The sequence below is a fragment of the Neopsephotus bourkii genome, unplaced genomic scaffold, assembly GCF_033783945.1.
Source record: "Neopsephotus bourkii isolate Nb327-2 ecotype Australia unplaced genomic scaffold, CSIRO-AGI_Nbou_v1 NB_1053, whole genome shotgun sequence".
NCBI classification, from domain to species: Eukaryota; Metazoa; Chordata; class Aves; order Psittaciformes; family Psittacidae; genus Neopsephotus; species Neopsephotus bourkii.
The window spans coordinates 1,359,225-1,386,362 of record NW_026901542.1 but is presented as its reverse complement, the minus strand read 5'-3'; the positions used below and the strand labels follow the sequence as shown (position 1 = coordinate 1,386,362).

Sequence of the window (27,138 nt, the reverse complement as noted above, 5' to 3'; positions counted from 1 at the left end):
GGTTCTCCTTCACCAAGATCTTTACATATCACAGGAACTCCTGGTAAAGTCCCACTAATCCACAGCTTTCTATTTTTATTTTAAATTCTGTGTTGCCACCTCAATCATGTAAAGTCCAGGATGAAATCTTTTACTTCTGAATGGAGATCCTAGGTTTTACTGACATCTTGAACAGTATGCAACAGTCTTCCAATTATACTCAAAATAAATTAAATCAATTTAATGCCTAAATGAAACAGGCATGAAAACAATTCAGACTTTGATGTATTTCCCAAGTCTTTGCAACAGTTTCTTACATCATTATTTTCTTTAAATATTACGTATCTTTGAGATATGACATTTTTGGCCCTTTCCCCAACATCAGTATGTTTTTATACTGGATTTAGAAAAAATAAATTAAAGTCTAGAGGCCTGTTTAGAAATCTTACTTTCATCAGATCTGTGAACCAGGAGATTAGTTACTGGTCATCTGTGAAGCTGTCTTACACGAATAACTTCTCTTTTTCAGTGGAAGTGTTTTCCTTGCCAACATACATAAACTACAAGCTATTCCTCTGCTAATCATGAACTGATCCTATTGTGATAAAACTATCTGCTTTTGTTGTCAGAAAAGATAGTTCAATAATTAATTTGCATTAAATTACATCAGTTTTCTTAATTTCCAGGTACTGAACAGCAAAGGGGATGTCTACATGACTGTTCTAGTTTGATGAGGAGTGTGTTTTTAAAGTATCTCAGCTGTCCCCTTTATTGGGGTTTATTTTGCACTGTAGAGCTGTCTTGGATACCCTGTGCAGGACTGGATTAGAGGCAGGGCTAAGTAAAACATGACATGAGCATACAGTGGGGTGCTGGATCCTCAATGCTGCTGTTTCCCTCTACAGATCCACTCCTCTTCTGCTGTACAAATAGTTCAGGAAGATGCAGACTAGCTATCTGCATGATACAGTCACTGCAATTATACTCTGCATGATACAAGTACATACATTTCATAAGAGGAAGGAAAAGAGAAGTTTTTCTTACTAAGACTGGTATTTTATGAGTCATAAAGGGTTTAAGTTTGTAAAGAAAATTTTGTTAGAAAATGAGTTTTTTTGTCTGTTTTGCAAAATAGATTCTCTTTTTTTCTGAAAGAATGGGCAAATTCCTACATATTTTCCCATAGATAATATTCTCCTTTTGGTCCAGGATCCAAAGACTGATCTTTCATCAAGGCTGTTTGTTTTTATATCTCTCTTTTTTACTTTAAGAAAGGTAAATGTAAAGTGTTCTCATACTTTCTTTCTCTTTACTTCTAAGATTGTCCACTTCTCTGGGAAAAAAAATAGGCCACCTGAATAAAGAAAAAGAATTTTTGCCTGTTCCCTTTGTTTGTTTATATAGCATCTATTAGGCTTCATTAATATTTGTTTTCTGAGTGTTTCCATATTTCCCCACATAAGAAAGAAAAGCAGGAAGGGAGGAAATGTAATTTCTTCAGGTTAAACTGAACTGTATTAAAGAAGTGGGTGGGTTTGTATTCTGTCAGCTGGCTTCTGAAAAGAAATTCCACCTATCCTAGATGGAAATACCATCTTCATGAAAGACTACTGCAAAAGAAATGGGTAGTATCAGCTGACATGATTAAAATTCTGCTAACCTTATTCATGGTAAATGGAAAATAACTGAACTATTTAGAATATGCTTATCTTGCATCACTGGCACCATTGTTAAGTTATGGGTCCAAATTTCCCATGTCTAGGAATACCTTTGTTTGGGCACAAAGAAATTTTCCTCTTGCCTGTGCCATAAACCTTTCAAGAAGGGCACTATGGAGTAATTTGCAACCTTGTGAATTGCTGTTTTGCAGCAGAGTAGATGTACGAGATGCAATGCTGCCTACGCATCTGCCCATGCTTTGTGCCGTGTTAAGGTTTGCTGTGCATCTGTGAAGCAGCTTTAAAACTATTATAAGAAAATGAGAGAGAACATTTAAAACATATTTGAAGTGCTGCTGATGGTCTGGGTGGTTTGTCCACCCCATGGTGCTCATCTCTCTTCTCCTCCTTGAAAACCCGTTTGCCAGAGCCAAGCAAACTGTTTGGTTTGTTCTCACAATGGCACCTGATGTGTTGGCAGTGTGGTCAGGCAGCAACAGAGGCTTCTTCCATTGACTCACAGAACTGCACCACCAAAATGAACAGGTGCCTTGGATTCTGAGGAAAATGAGAGAGTTTTTAGCTGGTGGGGTTATTATTTAACTGTAATAAATGTAGATTATTTCTCAGATACCTCTTCCACTTCCATTACACATTCATTAGCATGGAGAGTTATATAGAAGACCACAGGTAATACTTTTGAAATGCACTCTTTTAAAGCAGTATACTCAAGAAATAATAGCAAGAACACCTCTGGAGGTCCTCCGTGACCCAGGCAACAGTTGCAGTTGTACTTCACATGAACTTTGTGAGTTTCAAGATCACCTATATTTTACAGTGAAAGTAAAATATGTGGCACTAGTCTTTAAAGGCAAGAAAATTTCTACATCGAAGTCCTTCAATTATTTTGAAAAAGGGACAGACCATTTCAGTATGTAACGAGATGCACCTTTTAATATATATAGACAGCAAAAATTCGAGTATTTGGTATGGTCACTGGCACTTTAAAAGTAAGTTCAAACTAGTAAATATGTGATTTTATCTGCTCTTTTTATCTGTAGCATCTAAATCTATTTGTATGGGAATAAAAGACTGCCAAATAATCACAATACAAACTGTACTGTTCACAGGAGTACAGCACGCCTGGTTGTATCTGGTTGTACCTCTGGGGCTGTCTAGTCTGCCCTCCCACTCACATCATGACAGTCGCCAACACTGGATGCTGTCAGCTGCAGCTTTGCCTAGTTAAGTCCCAGGAATCTCCACAGATGAAAACCTCACAGCCTCTGAGTAACCTGCTCCAGTGCTGCACTACCCTCTGAGGATTTTATTCCTAATGTCCGTCCTGAACCTCCCAGATTGCAGTTTCTGGCCACTGCCCTATATTGTATCATCTGCCATTACCAAGACTTCAGATCCATCCTCTTTGTAACCGCTCTTTCTACAGTTATGTGCTTCTGTTAGCTCATCCCTCTGCACCATGCCAAACCTTGGTGTTTATTAAAGGAATTAAACTGTGCACCTTCCTTACTACCAAATAGTGTTTCTGAAGTTTCTTGGACTTTGCCACTGAAACAACTAGAAAACTATCACTGCTGCCTTTGTCAGAGAATCACTGGGTTTTGTTCCCTTAAGAGAGGTTTCATCAAAAGGTGTGTTACAGCAGACGTCTAACCTAGGTCTTCTAAATCACTTTCCTTGCTAAGGAGTCTGGCTAGGTTAGATGCATAAAACTGAGAGGTGTGAGTACACCACCACTCCAGGCATCCATAAAAGAGAGTTTTTTAACCACTAAACTGAAAAATACCGTAAGGATTTGAATAAGGCAGTTCCACATCTTGCTACTGAAAATTAAACCACATAAGAATTGTCATGACTAGAAAGTATTCCCTTCTTCATGTCTAGATTAGTAAGGGAAAAAAATTAATGAGATGTGTCTTCCAAAGATTATTTTAAATCACTCTAAACACTACTTGGCTGGCTTTGATTCCTCAAAGCAATTAAAAATACTGTATAAATATAGTTCAATAGCTAAATGTCCTACCAAGAGGTGTAAACAGAATATGCATTTGTATTAAATTAAAACATTACACATCAAAGGAATTACACTGTTAAAGCAAAGTACTAATCTTGGCATTCACTCTATGAGCTATGTGAGTTTTTCTGTAATATTGTTTTTTGCTATGTTGCTACACTTAGCATAAGAGAATTAAATAAGTATCTTCTGGATTTTTTCCATCTTCTTCTAATGGTAGAGTACAATGTATATAAAATACCAAGCATTTTGTTTCATAAAAAGGAAGGAGTATAGTATTCCTATGTTGGTGTAATAAAAACCCTGAAAGTACCTCTGTGATATATCTCAATGACTGGATAAATTAATGAAGAAGTTTAGTTCAGCCAAACTGAACTTGAATGTCAGACCTTTAATTCATTGATGAATGGATGGTCCTACTGAAACAGTGGAAATGAAAAGCTTGCTGACTATTAAAAGAGTTATTTCTGACTGCACAGTTCACCAGCATTTCTTCTTCCCCTTAAACATTTTAAAAGTCAGTCACTGTCTGGTAGGTAACATCCAAACTGCTGAAAACAGAAGAGAAAGTGTTTAAGGGTCTCGGAAGGACTAATCCTTTGTCCAACAAGTAAATACTGTTCAGGCATTTCTTAGTAGCTTCCTGAAGCTGGGAGTGTAGGGCCAGCTTTAGTGAGGACCGTGGTCTGTAACAGATGCATGGAAAGTCAAAAAAACCCAAACCAGTGGCATTCAGAATATGACTTTTCTCTTAGATTCTTTCTCACTTGTGTTAAAGTAGCTTCTGAGCCACTTCGTAGCTTCTGTTCATTTTGAAGGCATTGCAGGGTTCTCATGCCTTCACATGACTGTGCAATAGCCATCAGTGGGGATTTTGCAGGCAGCTCTGAAGCTCACACAAACAGGCAGGTGGAAACCCAGACTGAAGGTAAAAGCACGAGGAAGTTACATGGTCCCTTTCAAAGCAGTGGACATTTTTTCTGATGTATAGCAGCTATGGATTCCTCTCTTGTCAGTATTCTCTGATAACAAGTAACCTATCCTGCTTTTGTCTTCTGTGATATTGTCTTAAAGCTCTCTTGTGCTCTAAATCCATGTGTACACACATGCAATTTGTAGCTATAAAGCCTGTCAACCACTACAGCACAGCTTAGTTATGAGCCTTACGGCTAAAAACGAAATTTTGTTGTATTCCCACTTTGTGTGTATCCAGGCTTTCCCTTATAAATAAACATGAATGACAAAACAACATCAGGATCATCATAGGATAATGCCAAGAAAACATAAATAGATAGGAAAACATTTCTGCAGTCTGTCCTACTGTTGAGTTTGAATACATAAAAGAGAAGAAGTCAAAATTAAGGAGAATATGGCTTTTCAAGGAAATACTTGCTCTAGCACTAAATATGTTGTAATATGTGGAACTGTCAAACCTGTGGTACTGGAAGGAAGCAGTACAAATAAATTAGAACTGTGATGAAATGAAATGCAATGATGAAGGAAAATCAAGAATATGTTGTTTTAGGCAGATTTATGCACCAGGTTGGAGGGTATTCTGAGTATTTTCTACTTAATTTATGAGCCATGAAACACAGAAAATGGATTGTGAACAATACTGTTCTTTTAGAGAAAAGCTCTTTTGAAATACACCTCCATGTATTTTTAGTTTAGAAGCTTTTTGCTACGTTCTTGTCACAGATGCATAAGTTCCAAGACCAGTAACACAAGAGTGCCATGGCAGTTAGAGGACTGCTTTCATCAGCATTACTTATGCTTTTTACCTGTGTTCTCCTCTTTTCTTATTACTACAACCATATTTGCAACATATGGACATTTCCAAATTATGATCAAAAGATTCTGATTATACATGAAAAGTGAATGATACCTGATTTACTTGATACTAATATGTGCAATAAATATCAATGTCCCCTTTAAATAATAATAAACAGAAGGAAAATAAAAGATAAAATAAAATGTTTGTATGAGTTACTGTGGCCAAAAATTTTGCATTTTCCTTTGAAAAAGCTATACTTCAAAGTGAATGGTTTTTCATGATCCTAAAATATGCCTCTGGCAAATGGAATTCATATGTGTATATGTATAAGTGCACTGACCACAAAGAAGCTGTAATTTTGTTCTCCAGCTATAAGCATATACAATACATAAATTATTCTTTGTCCATGTCTTTATTTAAACAGAGATATTAACCTGATTTCAGGTTTGAAGGCATCTTCCTTTTTTCCCCAATATTTTCCCAAATCAGAAGTTATTCTTCACTCTTCTTCATCCTGCATTAAAATTTGAGAGCTTGATTCTATTTGTCCTTACTCTGGCATAAATTAATTACACTGAGGCCAGCTCAGATACAGAAGTGAAGTGAGAAAAAAACAAGCACCATATGGTTTTAGTTCCTAATGATTGCAAGACTGCTTTGATTACATTAATATTAGCATGATTACAAAGCACTGCAATCCAAAAAGCATGTAAGAGACAAAAAAAAAAGAATCAGAGCCTTTAATATATTTCAAAGCAAACAGATAAGCCTATTATTAGCCATTGAAAGAGACTCCATTGGTTAATCAAGGAGTTCCAGCCTTCAGCTGGTTGTGGTATTTCAAGAATGAATTTTAAATTGTGTAGCTCATTAATTTACTATAACAGGCTTCAAAAATATCCCCAAACCGCTAACTGTACAACGGGCACTGGCCAGTAAAATACAGAAGTTCATGACTGTATTTTACACTGATTATGGCTGTATACTGAAAGGCAGCTCAGTATATATACAGAGAGGGGTATTATGAGCACATGTATTTCAAGATACTCCATAAAAATAAATGCATGCGAGATTCCTGTGTTTGATAAACTTCCTTTGTATCATTCTCAACTAAAACAACGTATTCTGTAGGAAGCTGATTGGTTGTATGAGAGTAAAGTTGCTGCAGGATGTTTGCCTCCCTCTTCAGCATGTGACTGGGTTTTCTGTGAGAAGGTACAAGATGAAGAAAACATAAAAGAAGGACTCTCCCTTAGAAAAGGGGTTGAGCTAGAAATAACAAATATTTCTAGTTTGTTTTACATTTGACTTTCAAATGTAATTGTTAGTTAAAATGTGCTGTGTTTCTAATACCTAAGTAAAGACCTGAAGGCCAGTTAGGTTTCCTGAACTAGATGTTCTTCTATTTAAACATAATTCACACCTAATTCAGCAAGTGCTAAGAATTGCTCAGACTCCATCTACAACAGGCTGACAACATGGTAGCCTAGCACAGCAACAGCAGTCACAAAAATCAAGGAAATAGTTTTGGTTTGCAAAAGTGTGCAATTCATATGCCTGAAATATAGGTTAAAAGATGTCTTCTGGTGTCCTGTCTGGCTCCAGCTGCTGATCAAGAAGACCTCAGGTCCTCTGTAGATCATGTCATGCCTGCCAGCATTATGTGGATTTTCTGGGGCATCTCAGATGCTACAGGTTTGGGTTAAACTTCTGAATTACACCCCATATGACAACTGATTATAATGGGAGCTTAGACATCAGATATGTTATATAGATTATTTGGATTTGATACCCAGCGAACATCAGGAAAACACCAGTCTGCAAGACACAGTTTTTCTAGACATTCCTCTCTTTTTGGTGCAGTCTACTGGTTGGCCTAAGATCTGGTCATTCCTGGTCAGCATCCAGGCTATTTTGAATCTCTGCCTTAGTTGCTTAATTCTCCCCATTGACTTATGAAGGAAATTAATTTGGTTTGCAAACTCTGGCATCAGATGCCTAACAGTCAAGTAAGGCAATGGTTTGATAAGGTGAATTCTGGTTTGCCTTAGCAATTGTTTACATCTCTTTGTAAACATCTAAGCTCCATTTTGGCCAGTTGATCACCAGAACATACATTCCTATCAACATCTATTCCCTGCAAGTCTCTGGGAAAAATCATCATTACTTAATAGCTTACCACCAGTCATCACCCTTCTGGGGCAATTATGCTAAACCATGTCGCACCACTGGAAGATTTCCTTAACACCAAAAACTAGGTGTTGAAACTATGCTTCATTATGCTTTTTGGAAAAAAGCATGGTTTGAGCCCAGAAATAGTCTGAAATGCTTGCACAGTTCTCTGTGTAGTGCACATTCCAAAGAGATTACCCTGCTATTTGTCCGTTTTTGAATCTTTCTTAAACTGAGTCCACAGAATGCTATTTTATCTAGGCCACCAGAGGAATAGTCCCTCTCTGTCTAGCTGGGCTATGATAGAAGTAGTGGCTAAAAACTTGTCTGCAGTGTGGAAGAGAGAGTAATAAAAAATTCTGCAAACTAGCATCTGTAGAGTGCTAACTCTCCCAGAGGTGCTAACACTGTACAGGCATGCTTGGGACAGGTCTTACTGGCAAGACTGATCAGCTTGGGCTCAACATCGTACTGAAATGATGGCTCTGCTTCCAGTCTGGGATGTAATCTATCTGCTGCTACCTAAAGGGTCTTTGCACCCCACTGATGATAGATGATTACATATATATGATAGAAAGATGACCTAGGACGTGTCCTAAGGATAGAGGTTACTCCAACTTTTTTTGCAGCTCATAAAATATGTTAATAGTGATTCCCTCAGAGTATGGTACAACACATTACATCTTTTGTAGAGTGGTTGACTTGTACCCAAAGACATTCTCATAGAAAATGGTACACAGAATTAACAAAGTGCATGTTAAAGGAATTAATAATTCAGTGACTGTCAGATTTCAAAACACAGTTATTGAAGAATGGTCATTGAATTTCTAGTATAATGCCACAATGAACAGTAGTAGACCAAATGCAACCCAATCATTTTCATCAAAACCGGAAATAAAGAGTTAAGGAAGTGTGTACATGAACTAAAATGGCAAAGTAGTAGAGAGTGATGCCAACAACTCATTCATATAGAAAGCATGTAAACTTAAACCATCCAAAACAACTGTGCTTCATCATGGCCCCATGCAACATTATACATCAAGTTAAAAAGAGACATGTCACACAGATTAGGATGGGACATTGTATGCTGGAAAGCAAGGATTCCAGGAAGGATTTAGAGCTGGTGTTAGACAAACGTGATGAACACCATTTTATAGCTAAACACAGGAAAATAACTGACTAACAAAAATACCTAGTGAATAATGATGGGAGTAGCAAGGGTAAGGAGGTGAGAATATCTCCACAGACAGCAGAGTTGAAACTGCATCTAATGTCTACAGTCCTAAAGAAATTCTCAGAAGTTGGAGAAGGGAAGAGAAGAGCTGCTGAAATTATTAATGACCTGAAGAAAATGTTATCATGGAGAAATTCAAGTGCTCAGTCTGTTTAGCATTTGATCAGTCACTTGGCAGACATATACACATTTCTTAACGGGGAGAACGTATTAAAAAAGATTTTTTAATCTAGACAAAAGCTATTAAAGGAAACAGTGGCCAGACGCCCAAAGCAGATAAGTGTAGATAAAAACTTAGGCAAAAACATGTCAGGTGATTAATCAAGAGAACAAAGTATATGGCAAATGAAGGATTCTCCACCTCTAGATTCCACTTGATCAAGAGTGGAATAGATGCTTCACACAAACAAAAATGGTGATATCCATGAGTTCAGACTAGATTATATAAACTGCACATATTGAAAACCAGCAGATTGGAGGTCCACTCCTTTAGGAATGGGAAGCTTCTCTCAAAATACACAGATAATATAGCATACGCATTGCTTTTTTTCCAAGATATAATAATGGTTGCATTGTGTGACAAGAATATTGCTGATGTCTAATCCTTACTATTCCCCAAATCCATTTTTAAATTAAAACAGACAAATACAATGCAAGTGTTTAAATTATAACCTTGCAAAGGCACTGTCCAAGTCCTTGATGTTTATTCATATATTCTACTTCACAAACTGTGTGCTAAGGCACTACTTAAATTACAAAACTAACAGGAAAGAGATGTGCAGACTATGTCTAGCTTGTATTAAGAGTCGATATTGAGCACAACTTAAATCAGCATGAGGCATGCTCCCTTCCCGTCTTTACCATTCATCCCAACCACTCTAGAGTATGTCGCATTTCTCATTGCTTATTTATCCCTTCATGTCACAGCTTTCCTCTTCCCTGAAAAGTGGAACTTCCCTAGCAATTGGTCTGTGGATCACACAGGACCACTAAATTTTCTCAGTTACTTTTCTTAGTGGCAGCTGACAAAAGAACAGAGTAAGAGGCAGCAGGTACAAGGAACTACAGGATTATTGCATGCTGACATCTTAAGCCTGAGGCCTGCACCATGTAGTTATGCTTGTAGGACACATACTAGAAGTGGCAGCATAACTGGAGGCACCAGTAGAAACAGACTCATATTTGGAAGATAAGCAGTGACTCCAGGACTGAGCTAGACTGCTGAGTCTCCAGAAATATTCTAAGATAAACCCCTATTCTCAATGTAGTCAATGTTGAAGAGCTGCCTCTTGAAGTGTTGATGGGAATGGAGCACCTATCTCTGGATAGTATGCAAGAGGAAAATATTCAGTCCAAAATTTCCAAGGGGTGTGGGAAAGAAGAAAGGAAGTTATCTGCTTACCTGAAATTTTTATTTGAGCTACTTCTCCATCTCCTCCTTCACTGTGTGCTCGGACCTCAACAACATATTCACCATCACTGGGGACTGGGACCTCTATTGTGTGCTTTCCAGTTGAAAACAACTTGCCTTCATGTTGTCCATCTGGTCTATAAAGTACCTGGTAAAGACATAGTAAGCATAGTTATTGAAAAGCTACATTTCCATGAAAACACAGTTACATATATACAATGTGTCAAAGAAAAAGTATTAAGTTTTTATCTATATATGAAGCCTATATGTATAAATACCAAAACTTAGTGGCTGATACTACTTTTTCCATTTTTACATAGGGTGAATCTGGACAGGATATTTCCTCATTATTTTATCTGTTACAAAATTATGCCACCTTTAAAAAATAATTTCATCCCTTACATTTGAAACAAGTAATTAAGTGATGGAAGATTCTATGATGATTCTATGATTCTAAGATACTAATGCATGTGGCAAAGAGCATCAAACAAAAATCTTAAGAACTCAGCTGGGTTTTCCAACATAAAATTTACTATTATTTTAATAAATGAAACAATTATTAATTTTATTATTAACTCTATCGATGTTAAACTATTGCAAATGTGACGGTATATGTCTTGTGGAACCTTTAGGAAATATCCCCATCCCTTTTGGAATCATCTCTGTGAAACATTGTCAGCAATGCCCAGGAAGCAGTTCAGCTCCTCGAGCAAAATTTGTACATGTAGGACACAATACTCATTTTCTTACTGCCAAGCAAGCAGCAAAGTTAAACAGGAATTAATTTTTGAAGCTTCCTATACACCCTATACTTAGTATATACATTTGCTCTAGTTCTACAGTAATTGCATCTAATGATGTTAATTGTCCCTTCCTTCCTCTATCTTCCCAGGCTTTAAAGAACTCTTGTTCCAGGAACTGTAGTTCCTCTAGAGATGTGAAATCTGGAACAATGCATACTATTATAAGGAGAAACTGTAAAGTGTACAATTTTTTAAGCATTATTTTTAGCCAATAGACAATAGATATATGCATAAGGGAAATCTGGTTGCTACAGTCACTGAACTAAACTTTCCCAGAATATGGCTTACCAGCCAAATGAGTTTCAGTGCCCCAGTGTTTTCTTTTCATATTGACTAAGCCCACTGGCTTTGCCCTAAGCCTACTTGATGTCTGCAATCTCTTTAGCATGCAACTATGCTTAAGTTAGGTGTAAAAATTCAACACTGCCTATAAAATACAGCTCATATAGGATACAAAAAGGAAAAAGATATTTTCATACCTTGTATCCTTCAACTGCAGATTCATTTGACATAGCCTTCACATGATCCCAGGTGATGATGTACCTTGAACCAGATCTCACAGAGCTGATAATTCTTGGACGCTGGCTTGGAGCTGAAAAGCAACATACGTATAATAGGCACATAAATGAGATTTTATAAACATTCAACGATGTTTCTATTAAGACATGTAAAAATATTAAAAGGAAAATTAGGCTGATCTTTAAATGATTAAGGGATAGTCTCCTTCTTGGAAAGAACTGCTACAGCTCCAGCCAGGCAATTTTGGATGGCTTGCACAGTGGCTGCTTTGTGGGTTTGCATTTCTGTGTTGCCAGAATGGAAGTGGCCAACACTACCCTTCAATATGTTGCTGACCATGTGTGTTTGCTGGCATGCAACTATGTACGGAACCTCCCAGAAATGTGGCTTAAGTAATATTTATTCATTGAGAGTAAATATTTAATTAACCATTTAAAGGCATTTCTACAGCATTTAACTCTAAAAATTGGAGTACCCCACTGCAGAAACCATTAATTGCATTTCTCACAATATGCTTATAAAATGAAGTCTTATTCAACCAAAATGAACCCTGCAGGTGCAAGTTGCACAATACACTATTTACTGACAGAAATCCTCAAATGAGTTGTACATATTTTTAGCCCATATAAGTGTGTTTTAAATACACAAGACATATTCTTTAATTGAATTGCCCAGCATATGTTAGTGCTAGGTATCCTCATTAAGTCAGGAGCTATATTCAGAAACCTATTATGGCATGAAAGTTCAAAGGTGCAATTCAGACACCCACTTTTCAAGGCTGCTTGATCCTCTGTTAATGAAAATGGCATCGGTCACACTTTAATTGCCAGAATCATTCTCACTGTTGCTTGTAACAGACAGCTTATAGCTGCCTAAGTAATAGCTGGTCTGAATTGTTCATCATTTGTAATATAGAATCATAGAATGGTTAGAGTTGGAAAGGACCTTAAGATCACCTAGTTTCAAAGCCCCTGTCATGGGCAGGAGCACTTCACACTAAAACATGTCACCCAAGGCTCTGGCTTTGAACATGGCCAGGGATGGAGCATTTACCACTTCTTTGGGCAACCTGTTCCAGTGCGTCATCACCCTCACAGGAAAGAACTTCTTCCTTATATCTAATCTGAACTTCCCTGGTTTAAATCTAAACCCATTATCCCTTCTATTGATACAGTCCCTGATGAAGAGTTCCTAAGCTGGACATATCATGTCCAGGTTAGGGCCCCTCGGTACTGGAAAGACACTGGAAATCTTGAGTGAGTTCAGCAGAGTGCCATCAAATTGGTGGGGGGCTGGAGAACTCACCCTGTGAAGGGAGGGTGAAGCAGATAGGCTTTTTAACTATGGAGAAGATACTGTTTTGGAGGGGACCTAAGAGACTGTGCCTGTTTTTACAGGGAGGTTATAAAGAAGGAGGATCCAGGCTCTTCGAAGTGGTATGGCAAGAGGACGAGTGACAAAAGGCACAAATTTGATTAAAACAGGCTTATACTAAATGCTCAGAAAAAGTCAGACAGTGGAACAGGTTTCCCAGAGAGGTTGTGCGCTCTCTGTCCTTGGAGATTCTCAAGATCCAACTGGGTAAAGCCCTGAGCAACCTGACCTGAGTTTGCAGCTGACCCTCCTATGAGCCTGTAATCCTCAGTCTCTTTACAGCCCTCTGTAAAATATACACATTGTATGTGGTAGGAAAAGAGAGGAAGGAGAGTCTAGTAGACATTTTCAGACAAAGAACCAATACCACATAAAGGGAGAACATTTGGTATATGAATGAGAAGCCACATTTGAAAACATGATACCACATCCAATAATAAAGTACATGACTTCACACTTAACCTAATGCTCCATTTACTTACGTGCTTTCCTGGTAACGACATCAATGGTTCTGCTAGGAGGTCCATAGCCTGCACTATTGAAGGCAGAAACATCTACATGGTAGCGAGTATTAGGCTTCAGGTTTTCGAGTTTGGTTGAGTATTCTTGATTGCTCACTTGTACCCGCTGTGCAGCTGCTTCTTTTTCATGAGCAGCCCAGTAACGAATCTGTGAGCAGGAAAATATAAGGATTAAACTTCACAAATTTATCAATAAATTTTATAAAAAATGATTTTGCTGGATATTTCTATACTTTGGGTAGTAAGCGAGTTAAAAGAAATCTAACAGCAATGGCATGAAATTCCTTCTACAGTCTGATTTTAACCAAGTTGTTAAACAAATAGAAATAAACTCAGATTTTACACTCACAGTGGTTTAACTTGTTCTCAGCTAAGTCATTAAAAGCCTGGGAGATGGATAAAGCCTTCAGGGAACAAGACTATTTTCTTCTTGCTCTTTTATTTGAGCATTTTATTCTGAACTTTATTATTGTTTTCCTACACTACAGTGTAGACTAAACTCTACTAATATTTCCACAATATTTTGTTTAAAATGTCTTACAAATTCAATCCTTTTGTACTTCTATCTAGGGAATGAGAAGTACTCACTGTGTTATCTATACATGCAGGTCTGGTACCTGTTACCTAACTATTTTCTGAAGTTCTTTGGCTAAATTCAACCAGGTTTCATAGTACAATAAGACATCTGTCAAAGTAAATGAGAAAAAACCTGAAAATTCTTAAACAATGAGAAAGACATCGGTTTAAGCTTGTAGAATCTTATAATCCAAAGTCAATCAACTGTACACAGAAATTGTGTTGTTTGCTTCCCCTCACCCCCTCAAAGAAATGGCTCCATTCTACTTTAACTCATTACACATTACAAAGCTCCAGTTTAAAGAAGAGTAATTCCTATGGAGAGATGCCATTCCATAGGGTTCTAGTATGCATGGCTTTGTGAGATGCAAATGAGAGTAAAACACTGTCAGTCTCCGGGTTTTGTCTGGTTTATAGCTGTTTGCATAAGACTAAATTACTGCACTAACCTGAAAATGTGGAAAGCCATGCCCATTACAGTTTGGTTTTGAGTGTTTTTACTCCCAGCATTTCTCCTCAGCTTCTGCCTGTCTTCATAATGATTCTGGGGTATGATAAATGAGGAGCTTTTAATTTTTTTTTAGGAAGAGGCTAATGCTCTTAGTAATTTCAGGCTCTAGGAAAAAATCTTGCTCTGTAAGATTTGACTGGTGACATCAGGTATCCTGTTATTTTATCTTTTAAATAGCAACTGCTTTAGTATCTGTTCTGCTGACATTAGTTTTCCTTGAAACTTCATTTAAATTATAGGCTAGCAAAGCAGATAGTTTGTCAAGGTGCTCATATTGCAGTTTCTTTACAAATCTTGGGTACAAGCCTTGCTTGGCAAGGTTTTGTTATCTCTTGTTCACATTAAAATTAAAATGTTTTACAAAAATACTTATAAAGCACATATTGTGGCCGAATGAGAAGTGCAGTAGAGGATTTCTTTCCACCTATTTCAAATGTCTTTGGATACAGTAACATCCAACATGAATACACAGAGGACACTCTTATTTAAATCCTGAAGTCTCTTGTTAATATTTGTTGCCTCAGTCTTATCCATCAGTGTTAGAGGTTACTCATACTCTGATTACTATAAATGTGACAACATCTTAATGGCTTTTCTCAGTCTTTCCTGGTGTAGAGATAATCACATTTTATCTGCAGCCAAACTGGCTCTGGTTTTTAAAACCAGTATGCATACCTGCCTTTCAGCAGGCACAAACAGGTAATTTCTAGTTATAGAAATATATGTCCTGAACAGTGCTTATGGATCCTAAACATCAGTTTACTGTAATTTAGGCACTCACACTCATGAAATTCACACTTATCAATGTGGCTATTTTACTGAGTCAACAGCTTTTATCCCAAAGAGAGTGAGGAATGTGCACCCTATCCATCGTGCAGGCTTCTCTAGCAAGGTGGTAACCTCTGCTTGATGAATCTGAAACCGGCATGGTCATTTCAGCTGAAGGTCTGACTGTCATCTCCAAATAATTTTCTTTTATGTGATTAACAAACTGTTGCAGATAAGCTGCTGTTGTTGAATGCAACCAGATGTATACCATAAACTGTGAACCGTTAAGTGTCTGAGACAAGTGTGAGAGGGCATGTACATCAGGAGCTAGAGGTTCATACCTATCTCTGCCCCTAAGTCCAAACAAGTTTCTAGTCGACAGCAAAGGGATGTCTGTGAAGCTGTAGGTGTCTGAAATTTTATTAGCTATGACAATATCAATGGTATCTTTGCTGTTGATATTAACTGGCTATTCAAGACTAATTCAGTTTTAGTATGTTGCACTATGTTAATTAAGTAGCTGTTTTACCTAAAGCAAACATACTTTATGTGAAGCTTTTCTTAATCATGGGGCATATGCTGGAAGCCTTTGAATACTTCTGACTTGCAAAACTTTCTATAATCCTACTGTTCATTTGCACTACAGTGATGCTAAGGGTGTAATATAACAAGTAATATACAGCATAAAACAAGACAAGTGAGAACAATGAATGAAAATGTAAATTACTTCACTGAGAGCATATTACACTTCAGACAGAAGTAATATAACTTAAAAATTAAAATAAATTTAAATCCCAAATACTATTTTCTTGGCTGCAATGTTGTAGACTTGACTACTCCTACAGTGTGTGAGCTGTGTGTCATACACTCAGAATGTTCTTTACCTTTTCATTTAAAATACAGTCATATCTACATATTTGGGTCATTGTAACTATTCTTAGAAAAGAAAACAATTGAAGTTAGATGACTCTCTTGAGGGCTAAGAAAAATTACTGTCTTTTTTATTTCTACATTTCTCTTCTCACTTATTATTTAAGAAATTTAAAAGACTCTTGAATGAAATCAGAAATTTCTTTCACTCTCTAACCTCCGTGGATACCTACAGTTAAATGCCCCTTTTCTTCAGGAAGCCACATTTCCCATTGTGCTCGGCAGCCACTGGATAATAACCTTGGACAGTCTGTTTTTTCGTGGTGCTCTGCATTTACCTAGTTAACCTATTGGTCATGAATCCCAGGGGACAAAGGATGGTATTTTACTGCAGCTCTAGAGTTTGTTGTAGGAGATAAGCTAACAGTGATCTGTAGGAAGGAATAGTTTGTCCATCATGAATGAGTGCAGCCCTGTGTGCTGAAATCAGAGAAAAATACTCTTTCATGGTCCTCTCCTCTGCTCAAATTTTACTCTACAGAAATATACCAGAAGTTGTTTCTGCATATTAAACATGAAACAAGAGCTCTCACAGTCATGAAAGTTTTACAAGGGAGAAACATAAAAGGGATACTTTACTCAAATTAAGAAAGAATGTTAATAGCATATTTCAGTAAACGAGGGACAATGGTGGTGAGTAGTGATACATTGGTTTAATAAAATAAACATATGTTGCATAGACGCATCAGGAAACAAAGATAGCATCTTTGGTACTGCACACACTAAAGACTTGTGGCTCTTAGGAGGCTATTGTAAGGCTATCATAAATCTTAAATTCTCTATATGAATGGAGACAGGTTTCATACCTTATCTCTCCTTTAAGTGTGAGTTGAGGATACCCCTCTGTAATGGCAAAATGTATCAGCTCACACTCATCACCATGAGGGCAATCATCCGGACACTATGCATTAGTGTCAAGAAAATCTGACTCCTCCTGGTGTGAAACTCATTGTGTTACAGGTGAAATACCTTCAGGTACTCTGCTCAGGGTACTCCCACCTTTTAAACTCCAGCATTTACAAGGTCAATCATATAATTTTCACGTAATAACGAAGACCAAAAAGAAACTGAGAAGGTGTTCTGGTGAATGAGGGATTTTGCTAACCTGTGTTACAGCAGAGTAATTAAAAAATACATATTGGAGTATTTCTTGATGCCAATAGAGACAGAGACTTCCAGACATGTTCACTGGAGTTTTATAATGTAGTTTGAGTGCTCCTTCCCTCACAACGTCAGTTGTAACTATCTGCTGCCTTGATCTTCCAGAAGAGAGCCCTCTCCATTTATGCCCTGTCCTATGGCTCCTTCATGGCTGAGGGGAGAGCTGCTCTTCAAGAGCACAAGACTTTCTCCTTGCCCAGAGCACAAAAGCACAAGCTTGCCCTTTGCTCCTCTCCCCTCTACAAGAATGAGGCTGGTGATTGCTCTAGAGAAAATGACCTCATAATTAACACCTTATCAAGCTCCCTGGGGCAGTAATTCATGCCTATCAGCTTGGTTATTGTGTGGCCAGATAGGAATGTTTTTCCACAGTCCTGAAAACTAGAAGATTACTTTAGAAAAAGAGAAAAAAGAGAAGAAATTCATATCTTAATGCCCTCCTCACTGTACATATGCAAGCCACCCAGTGCACACTGGATCTGTGGAAGTGTAGTACTTCTCTAGGAAGGACTGGATGAAGTTACACTCCAGCTATCAAAACAAGACCACACCCCACATATCTACAGTCTGTCTAACAGCTCTCCACCCATTCCCAGGGTACCTCACCTTGCATCAGAACAGGATTAATTCTCTTTCCAGCCCAAAGATCTTCTACCCTTCTTTCCAACTTTTTTCCTTTCTCCTATGGACTGTTCCATGTATCCTGTTCTTGCCTGCTGAATTCTCTCCCTCCCCTTCTTCCCCTGCTGTCCCCTGACAGCAACTCAGACAGCTTTATGTAAAATGAAGTAAAATTATAAAAATGACCAAAAGCTATAGGAATGTTCTCCCACCATGTTCTTTGTCCAGTTATCCTCACCCCTCCAACCTTCCTATCCTATTCCCTGTTACAACTCTCGGCATCCATTGTCATGCTCTATCACTACTGCAATCCCAACATAGAATCATAGAACAGCTAGGGTTGGAAAGGACCTTAAGTTCATCAAGTTCCAACCCCCACATCCGCACCAGTCCCCTGGTGTGGGCCTGCCAAGCATCTGTTCTGGTTATGCAGGGTGCGCAGGCTTCGTGCCCAGTTTCTGCACAGACTGCCCAGCTCAGGGATGCAACACAGCTACATGGCTGGCTGGCCCCAGCTCACAGATCTGGGCATTCCACCCAGCTCTCAGTCATGACCATGAATTTGCCTGTCCTGTTCTAGCAGCAAAATCCCTATGAAAACACCAAACCAGTGGACTGCTTTAGTAAGTTAGGAGTTACCATGGATGTCACTGTTTTAATTTCAAGCCCCAGTGTCCTTTGCTTGCAATTTTAAAACTTTATGTGTGTACTGCGTAGAATCAAACTTTATATGGGGCATTATGCTAGTTCTTATTGAGATCTCTGCTATGATGTTATTCCAGTACCCCAAAAGTATTACATAAATCTCATGGAGACAGAAGCAGAGATTGGTAAATATAGAAACAAGTACTTTTAATTAAAAGAACATTTATTCATAGATTTCAGCTATAAAAATACATTCTGTGAGGTTTCTTCACATTTGTGTGTGCTTATTTTGGAACACAGAGGCTACCATCAAGCAACTGACAACTTAAATTACAAAGCAAGTCACTAACAAACTAAAGCCCAAATCCCTATTCTGGAGTGCAGCCAAAGTAAGCCGGCTGCACACTGCAGTTTGTCAGGATCCAGTGTAAATGGATGATATTAAGACTTCCCTTCTGGAGTACTACATGGCCATTTCTGGTTGCACCCACCCTGTGGCTGTTGTCATCTTTGTACAAGGACAAGAACAATTTTTACTGGTGGTACCACTTAGTCTTGGACCAGATGAATATAGCTTGAAGCTTTCTTTCATGTGGAAAATAGAAACTATAAACAAAACATCATTGTCTTGCACAATAGCAAGTCTCTGTTATACTGGATTCTGGGCATTTGTCATGTTGTCTCACTATAGAATTTGGGGGTAAGTGTTATTAATAACTGCTGATAATTTAATTGGGCCATAAGTTAGTTACAATTTCACGTCTGTGTTGACAATTACACTCAATACTTAATTTCAGTATGTTTTCAGAAGACAGAGATAGGCATTCAGTTACTTAACACAGACAAGATCCTTTCATGAAATAATGAGCACGTACATTTGTTAATATGTTTTCGTGACAATGTACGTAGCACCAAAAATAATGTTTCTCAGGATATGAAAGCGTACATCAAATGACAGCTAAACAGAACTGAAACAAGAGAGGGAATGCTAGAGTAGGAATTATTCTTGAATTTAAATACTGAAATTAAATGAATGAGAATCTAGAAAGTGTCACCTCTAAACTCACCTGATAACCTTCCACAGATTTATCAGAAACATGGTGCCAAGAAACAGACATTTCCGAAGATGACAAAACTTTTACACTCACATCTGTAGGTATTTCAGTTGGAGCTGGAAGACAAAACACATGTTAATCATTCAATCTCATCCAGTGATCCAGTTATACTCACTCATAGGGGTTCTGCTCACTCCAATATTTTCTATTATTTTATTGTTATCAAGGAGCCAAGCATGTTAATCTTCAATCTGGTTTCACTTGAATAAACTTTACATTCAGTGATGATCTGTATGGAAAATGACTCTATAGAAACAAAGCAATGATCCTATTACTTGGCTCAGACCATGTATTTTTATGCTTCAACAGATTCTGTGCTGAAATGTGTGTAAATTGAAACTGGGCTTTGATAAATAGAATGAAGCATACAGTGATCCTTTGTGAAAATTGGGCAGCAGCTCACAGATGATACACATCAGATATTTTTAAGCTAGTTACACACGAATAATTATGCGTATATCACTTAGTCATGACGATGCAAAGCTTTTATAGACAAGACATTCAATACAGTGCTGGCCAGTGGCACATATAAACTTGAACATAGGTGTGAAATTATCCAAGAGCACCTTTCTATCAAGCATACATCAGACTGTTGATTTTGTTTGTGTTGTTAGTTCTGAACACCAGCCAAAGCAGAATACAGTCCCTGATCATGTGATACACTTTTATTCAGGGCTTAGAATATTAAGTTCTAGTTTTATTATGAGAATCTGTTAATTTCACTGCTGCTTGCATTTTAAGTGAGGTAAGGAATCTAAAAAAGCATAAACTTAGCAATATCTATAAAAGATAAAGCTTTCCAAGCTGAGAACAGTTCTCTGTCGCGAACCTTTTGAAACAAGTTGCAACAGACAGGCATGGCAGCCTGAGCTGAGGAAAGCTTTCATATACTTAATCTTCCAACTGGGCATCCAGTCAACTATACATCAAAACAGCCACATCTCTCATGAAAAGTATCCCAGGTAACAAAATAATCTTATATGCAAAGTTACTTTTTGTAATTGTCTTTCAATGGCTGTTAATAATGCAAATGTATAATTAAAAAAAATGATACATTATTGCAAAATTGTTTTCACAATGACAGCAATTTAGATAAGCAAGAGGCCTGTGCACTCATTACTAGCAATCATTACTCACTACTAGCAATGGCAGGTATGACTAGTAGCTGTCAGATACGGAACTTGGCTTAAAACAGATGGGAACACAGAAATTCCCCAGTTACTAAAGTGAATGAAGATGCTCACATTTACAACTTAGTGGAAATGCTATATTTATTTATGTATGTATATTTATACATATCCATATGGAATATTGTATGACCATATTGCTTTAAAACCTTAGTAATACCTTTGAGAAGTTGCATTGCCTGATGGTAGTAATACCACTTGCTGATTCGGAGGTATACAGCTAGAATAGATGTAATCATTTTATCTCTACCCAAATGTCAGACTCTTCCCTATGGTATCAATTACAGAATTTGCCAAAATATTTCATCTTGAATAGCTCGAACTGCCAGGAATTTTGTTGATACAATACTCTAAACAATATTTTATCTGCTTATGCTTGTTTATGAGCTCCAAATAATTTATATCCCTATTTGGCATTACATTTCTATAAATATTTTACAGTGTGTCCTGAGCCAGAAAGATTACATCAGCTGCTTTTCTCCACCCTTCTAATTCAGTAATTCTACCCAAAAAAGCAGCAATCACATGGGCCTCACAATCTGTTCTCTTAGCTGAAAACATAGTGGTCATCACATAATTATCTTCTAAATGTAAACACATAAAGTTAAGGCTGGGAGCCAGTAATCATGCTACAAGGTATGGAGGTGACTGTACAAGTCCGAATGCCAGGAGAAAACTCTGCAGAATGCTCTTTGGAATAAATTCTGCTACATTTATTGGAAAAGTTCCTTCTAACCCATCCTGAAGCTCCTGGATCCATCTGGTCAGTAGTCAACGTCATAGCTCTGCACAGGAGCTGTGAGCACTACTGGGAAGGTTTGGATCACCATGTATCTGACTGTTCTGGTGACCCATGTGCTTGAAATCAGAGAAAAGAAGCAGGTTCACTGAGCTTCTATTCCTTTTGCTGCCGGCATCTGGTGTAATTTAACCGCAAGTGTTTCTATCAAGCGTCTGGAATTTGCTAAGTCTATGTCAGAACATCAGCAGCCACTGAAGTGACTTCTGTATCTGGAAGGTGGCACCCCTGCACATTTGCTTTTCCTCTGTCTTTTGGAGCTACTAGACTCTACCGTGCCTCTGAACTTAAGAGAGCTATCCAAACACACTGCCATCCCTGACATGGTCAGCATTATCCTAATACAAACATTTGGGAGCTTATCAGTCAGCTGTACATAATGTGTCTGAGAAAGGATGGATACTGAAATGTTATTTGGCAGATATGACTTTTATTACACCATAACTATTTACTAATTCATTTATACAGTTGAAAAACAATTGCTCTGTTGCTGCAGCAGCTGTTGAAGATAATATCCTAAGGTATATTTTTCTGAGAAAAAGGATTAGAATTAACCTCTATAGATAGCCAAGTATTGGTATCTTGAATTATTGTAAGAAATGAAAGGACTATTTTATCTTTTCTCTCTGTGTGGGCGATTTGTGTGCAAAGTTCCCATTAGTACTAATGGGAATCATGGACATAAATCTCCCGTAAAGTACACAGAGTAAAGAACAGTCGGAAGTGTGAGAATGTGGCCTTCTTATCATATTCCTCCTCTTGGCTCTTTGGTCTGGATCTGTTGACTTTGTGAAAGAGATTCTGCTTTATGGAAAGAAAAATATGAGCAATTTTCAGGATTTCTGGCAGGAATTAATAAACCACATTCTTTTAAAACAGGATTGAGTGATTATATTGCAATTAGGATGTTGTATATATTTCTTCTGATTTAAAGTAAACCTTCTTCTAGTACTTTTCTTTCCCTCTAAGTTTGGAAATGTCATTTAAACTTCAATCCTAAAGATCACAGCATGTGAAATAAGTCCACCAAAAATAAAAAAAAAAAAAAGAAAGATTTTAGTGGAATGTCAAACAGGTTTTCATTATATTATTCACTTGATAGCTCTAACATCCAAACCAGAATAAAGAATGTGGTCGGGATAATTTATATTAGACTCTAAACATGCTGGAAATATAACTGGATACAACTGAAGTATCATTCTTTCACAATTTGGGGATAAATTCTGATACTGATCTACTAGAATAATAGGCTTTAGTGTGGTCTGTTAAGAAGAAAAAAATCACACATATGTCAAATACACGTATTAACACATCACAGAGACATTGCTGGATAATTATGTTAATGTTTTAGGCAACCAGTATGAAGATCAGAATTTCTTCTTTTAAATTCTTAAATCTTTCAACAAGTCGTGTGAAGAATCTTGAATACTTCTGTGTAGTGCTCATTGACAGCAAGTACAACCAAGTGCTCTGCATCACATAGAAAGAAGAGTCTAAAGTTTTTTATTCAGAACAAATGCAAGTATTTTGTGTGAGCAATACACACCCTCCTTGCTGAAGGTGTATGCTGCTATATAAATCAGTGTCAAGGACCAGTTTCTCTCTATTGATGTTGGCAGTGCTGATCTGGACGACCCTCAATGTAAAGCTTATTGGAAACTTTTACTCACCATCTTGTGCTGAATAAATGACAGCCGTGAGACTGAATGGTCCATCCCCTTTGTTGTTAAAAGCTTTCACTTTTACTTGATACTGGGTTGAAGGTGGCATTGATTCATCCTTGTGGACATACCGGCCAATCTCAGGATTAGTAACTGTGACTCTCCTCCATTCTTTCTCACCAAATGGCTTGAAAGCCACTATATAACCAAAGTTATTGCCATAGTGGTATTCTCTTGACAAAGGCTAAAGAGGCAAAAGATAAAAAAATATTTTTTATAGCCAACTAAACAAATAGATCTGTAATGAAAAAAATATATAATACAGAAAGCATTGATATTCACAATATAAAAATGCTGAAGTTCCATTTTCTCCTGGTTTGCTTTTACAGTTTGCTCCCACCCTCTTTAAAAATATGCCATCTTCATTATGCAGATCTGCAGTACCAGCATATCTGCTGCTAAAACATTTTAAGATCTTGTTCCTCCCCCAAACTCAGTGCAAGACACATCATGTTATCTCTTACAGAAAGAAACAACGACTGTGTACTGAGACTACTGTCAGCTGTAGCTAGCAAAAAAGGCTGTCTTAAGGAGTGATAGCAGGTGTGTAACACAGACACACCATGGATGTGTGTGCATGTGTGGAGATAGGTATTCTTGTGAAACAGAGAGAGAAAAGAAAACTTATGTGGTTGGCCCAAATTATATTAATTTACCTGAAGTTGTTCGCCTAGGCAACTTGCACAGCTGATGAAAAGAGATGGACACATTCAAAGAATTGTTTAACACTTTTCATTGATGATAGAGGGGGTCCACTTGCTGGCTTAGACTATCAACCTAGCTTTTAATTGGTACAATTTCAAGAGAAACTACTCCTACTTTCAGCATAAGAATTAAAGGTACCAAAATATTTCTTCAAACTATAGCCAATTTCCAATAACTGGGAATGCTGGGAAATACAAAATTATGGAAGATGATCTGCTATAATGAATTTGGCTTAATTTACCAAAGTTGTACATTCAGTTACCCCTCCTCAGTCCAAGGAGCTTTTACCACAAGTATTAGACAGTGTACTCAACAGGCCAAAATCATGTTATTCATCAGTGCACCGAAAGGCTAACCAATATATAAGGAGGAAATTCTTTCCTGTTAGGGTGGTGAGGCCATGGAATAGGTTGCCCAGGGAGGTTGTGAATGCTCCATCCCTGGCAGGGCTCAAGGCCAGGTTGGACGAGGCCTTGGGTAATATGTTTTAGAGCGAGGTGTCCCTGCCCATGGCAGGGGGGTTGGAACTTGATGATCTTAAGGTCCTTTCCAACCCTAACTATTCTATGATTCTATGAAAAGCATCCTTTGAAAATAAATTTCCTGCATCACCTTTTCCCATACTGTAAACTCCACAGAGATGAAACAGCAAAGGCAAAGGGCCTGGAGCAGTACAGCAGAGAATCTTCTCCTTTTCTGCCCTCTTCTGTAGCCCTTTAGCCAACACGTGTGGAGATATTCTGAGTAAGGATTCATGAAGCTTAGATGTTATTATTGGAACACGCCAAAAAAAACCCCAACCTAGCTCATAAATTTCAATGTTTATATTTGATGGAAGCTCAAATGAAACCCCAAAGATTCTCTAAGAAAGAAAATTCTGATGAAAACTCACTAAATTTTTGGAACAACAGAAATATGTAAGTTTTGTCTTCAGAAACTTAACACATGGATTAGAACAGCAGTATACATAACACAACAAGAAGAAAGTTAAGGCAACCTTGCAGTTCAAAGAGTAAAAGGTTTCCTGGACTGCGTCACCTTTGATAGCTCTTCTGAATCTATCATAGTATGTTGCTGCTTAAATTAAACCAGAATCCTATCTCATATGCCAAAGTAAGCAGCCTGGATGTGGCCCTAGTTTCAGAATGATTTTCAGCCAGAGCAAACTTTGGAAAACCAGAACTAGAACTTAAAAAATACGTTCTGGGAGGTCTTATATAAAATGTTGAAAGCAGCTTGCCCTCCAATGGCTACACATAATGAGTAGGTCTAAGTAGCTGAATAGTTTGTAGTATCTATTAAAAACCTTGAAAAACAAAACAGAAGAGGAAAAGACAAATGGGGGAAATGAGGAAGAATGGGCATGCCGCTCCTAGATTTCTGTCTCAGTTCTTTTTTCAAAACAAGACTTAGAAGAGCTTTGATTATATCTCTGGCTGTCTCATTCAACTCAGGCTTATGAATCATAAGAAATACTGAAAGGGGGTTGGCAGCAACATGTGAACCTGCCATACATTTTTCTCTGCTCTTCTTAATTAAGGATATTTTGAGTTGCATATGCAAATGTCAGCACATTTGGTGGAATCAAAATACACCTTTATCTTAACCTTACAGATAGATATATTGTCAGACAGATTCTGTAAATATAATGCCTCTGTTCAAAAACACTTGCTAGACATAGTTTGGAAGATTCTTGGGAATTACATAGCTGAAGCCATGCTTAATTTGTCTGAGTTACTCATTACAGGACTGATGTAAAAAGCATGATATTAGATAAGCAAAATAATTGGAATATGAATATAGGAAAGACTGAAGTGATCTTCTACTTCAGATCTTGCATTAGTCACTATTGTTCTGGTTATATTTTTTTAGTTCAGTCACAGCCAAATTTTCACTGTACTGAAAACGCCCCAAGTATGGGTTTTCAACATGCAGTAGTGCAAGAACTAGCTTTGTAGTTTGCTAAAGTTTTCATAACACAGCACTTGTGAAGAAACAATAAAATAATCTAGGCCTTGTGCAACTGACCATTGCATGTGTTCTTCTCTGACTTCTGCTCTTCAAAAATAAACACAGATCAGAATCAAACCAGCTAGGACCCATCTACTTCTAAGCCTATTTGTAGTGAAACTAAGAAATAACCTTTTCAATGTATTTTAACAGAAATGTGGATCTCCCTTTTTCAGAAATATAGATCTTTTTCTTTAGGTAAATTGATTCCTAAAAGAAGACTGAATAAATATTTTGAACTGAACTAAAAAAAACCCAAACAAACAAAATAAACCAGGAAAGCACAAATCTGTTAGCCCAGAGATATGGCTGACTTTCTGTGTCATACTTGAAAATTTCTCCAAATAGGTATAATCAACCTTAAGTAAGAAGGAACTATGCATAGGAATTAAAATTTGTACATTTGCAAGGAGGATCCCTACACAACAATGACAAAGTTGCTGTTGGAACTATGATATTTCCACAAAAAAAAGAAAAAAGCCGTCTTCAGAGAGGTAAATAAGTTGCTACATCTGAAACTAACCCTCAAACGACACAAACGTAATGTGCCTTATGTGCCTCATAGCCTTATGAAGGCACACTGTAGCAAGATAAACTCAGTAGTTTTTTTCAAACATAACATTTAATCATCTTTCTTTGCCAGAGGTAATGCTTCTGTAACTATGTTTTTGCTGGATACTGATAGGCTTTGGCACAAATTAGACAGGCATTCTTTTTCACTCTATTTTACCTCCTTAGTTCTCCCAAGCACCATTCAAAAGACTTTACTCTCTTTTTCCATGCAACTTTCACCTACAGAACAAGTTTGCTTATAAATCGTTATCCTCTCTTGTTCTGGGTTTTGCTTTCTTCCCAAATTCTTGTCTCCTTCCCTTCTTCCCCGGATTGTATTTTTTTTTTCTCCACAGT

At 37.5% G+C, this 27,138-nt stretch overlaps 1 protein-coding gene across 1 annotated transcript in view; it reads right to left on the bottom strand.

Annotated features, from left to right (window-relative positions):
* CNTN1 (contactin 1) overlaps positions 1 to 27,138 on the bottom strand; it is a 239,509-nt gene that overhangs the window by 5,477 nt on the left and 206,894 nt on the right. The window contains exons 20-24 of the mRNA XM_061361173.1: positions 23,464 to 23,698; positions 19,760 to 19,863; positions 13,442 to 13,628; positions 11,546 to 11,658; positions 10,255 to 10,411 (exon numbers count right to left, since the gene is read on the bottom strand). Coding sequence (XP_061217157.1) covers positions 10,255 to 10,411; positions 11,546 to 11,658; positions 13,442 to 13,628; positions 19,760 to 19,863; positions 23,464 to 23,698 — 796 coding nt within the window. The remainder of the gene's footprint in view (positions 1 to 10,254; positions 10,412 to 11,545; positions 11,659 to 13,441; positions 13,629 to 19,759; positions 19,864 to 23,463; positions 23,699 to 27,138) is intronic.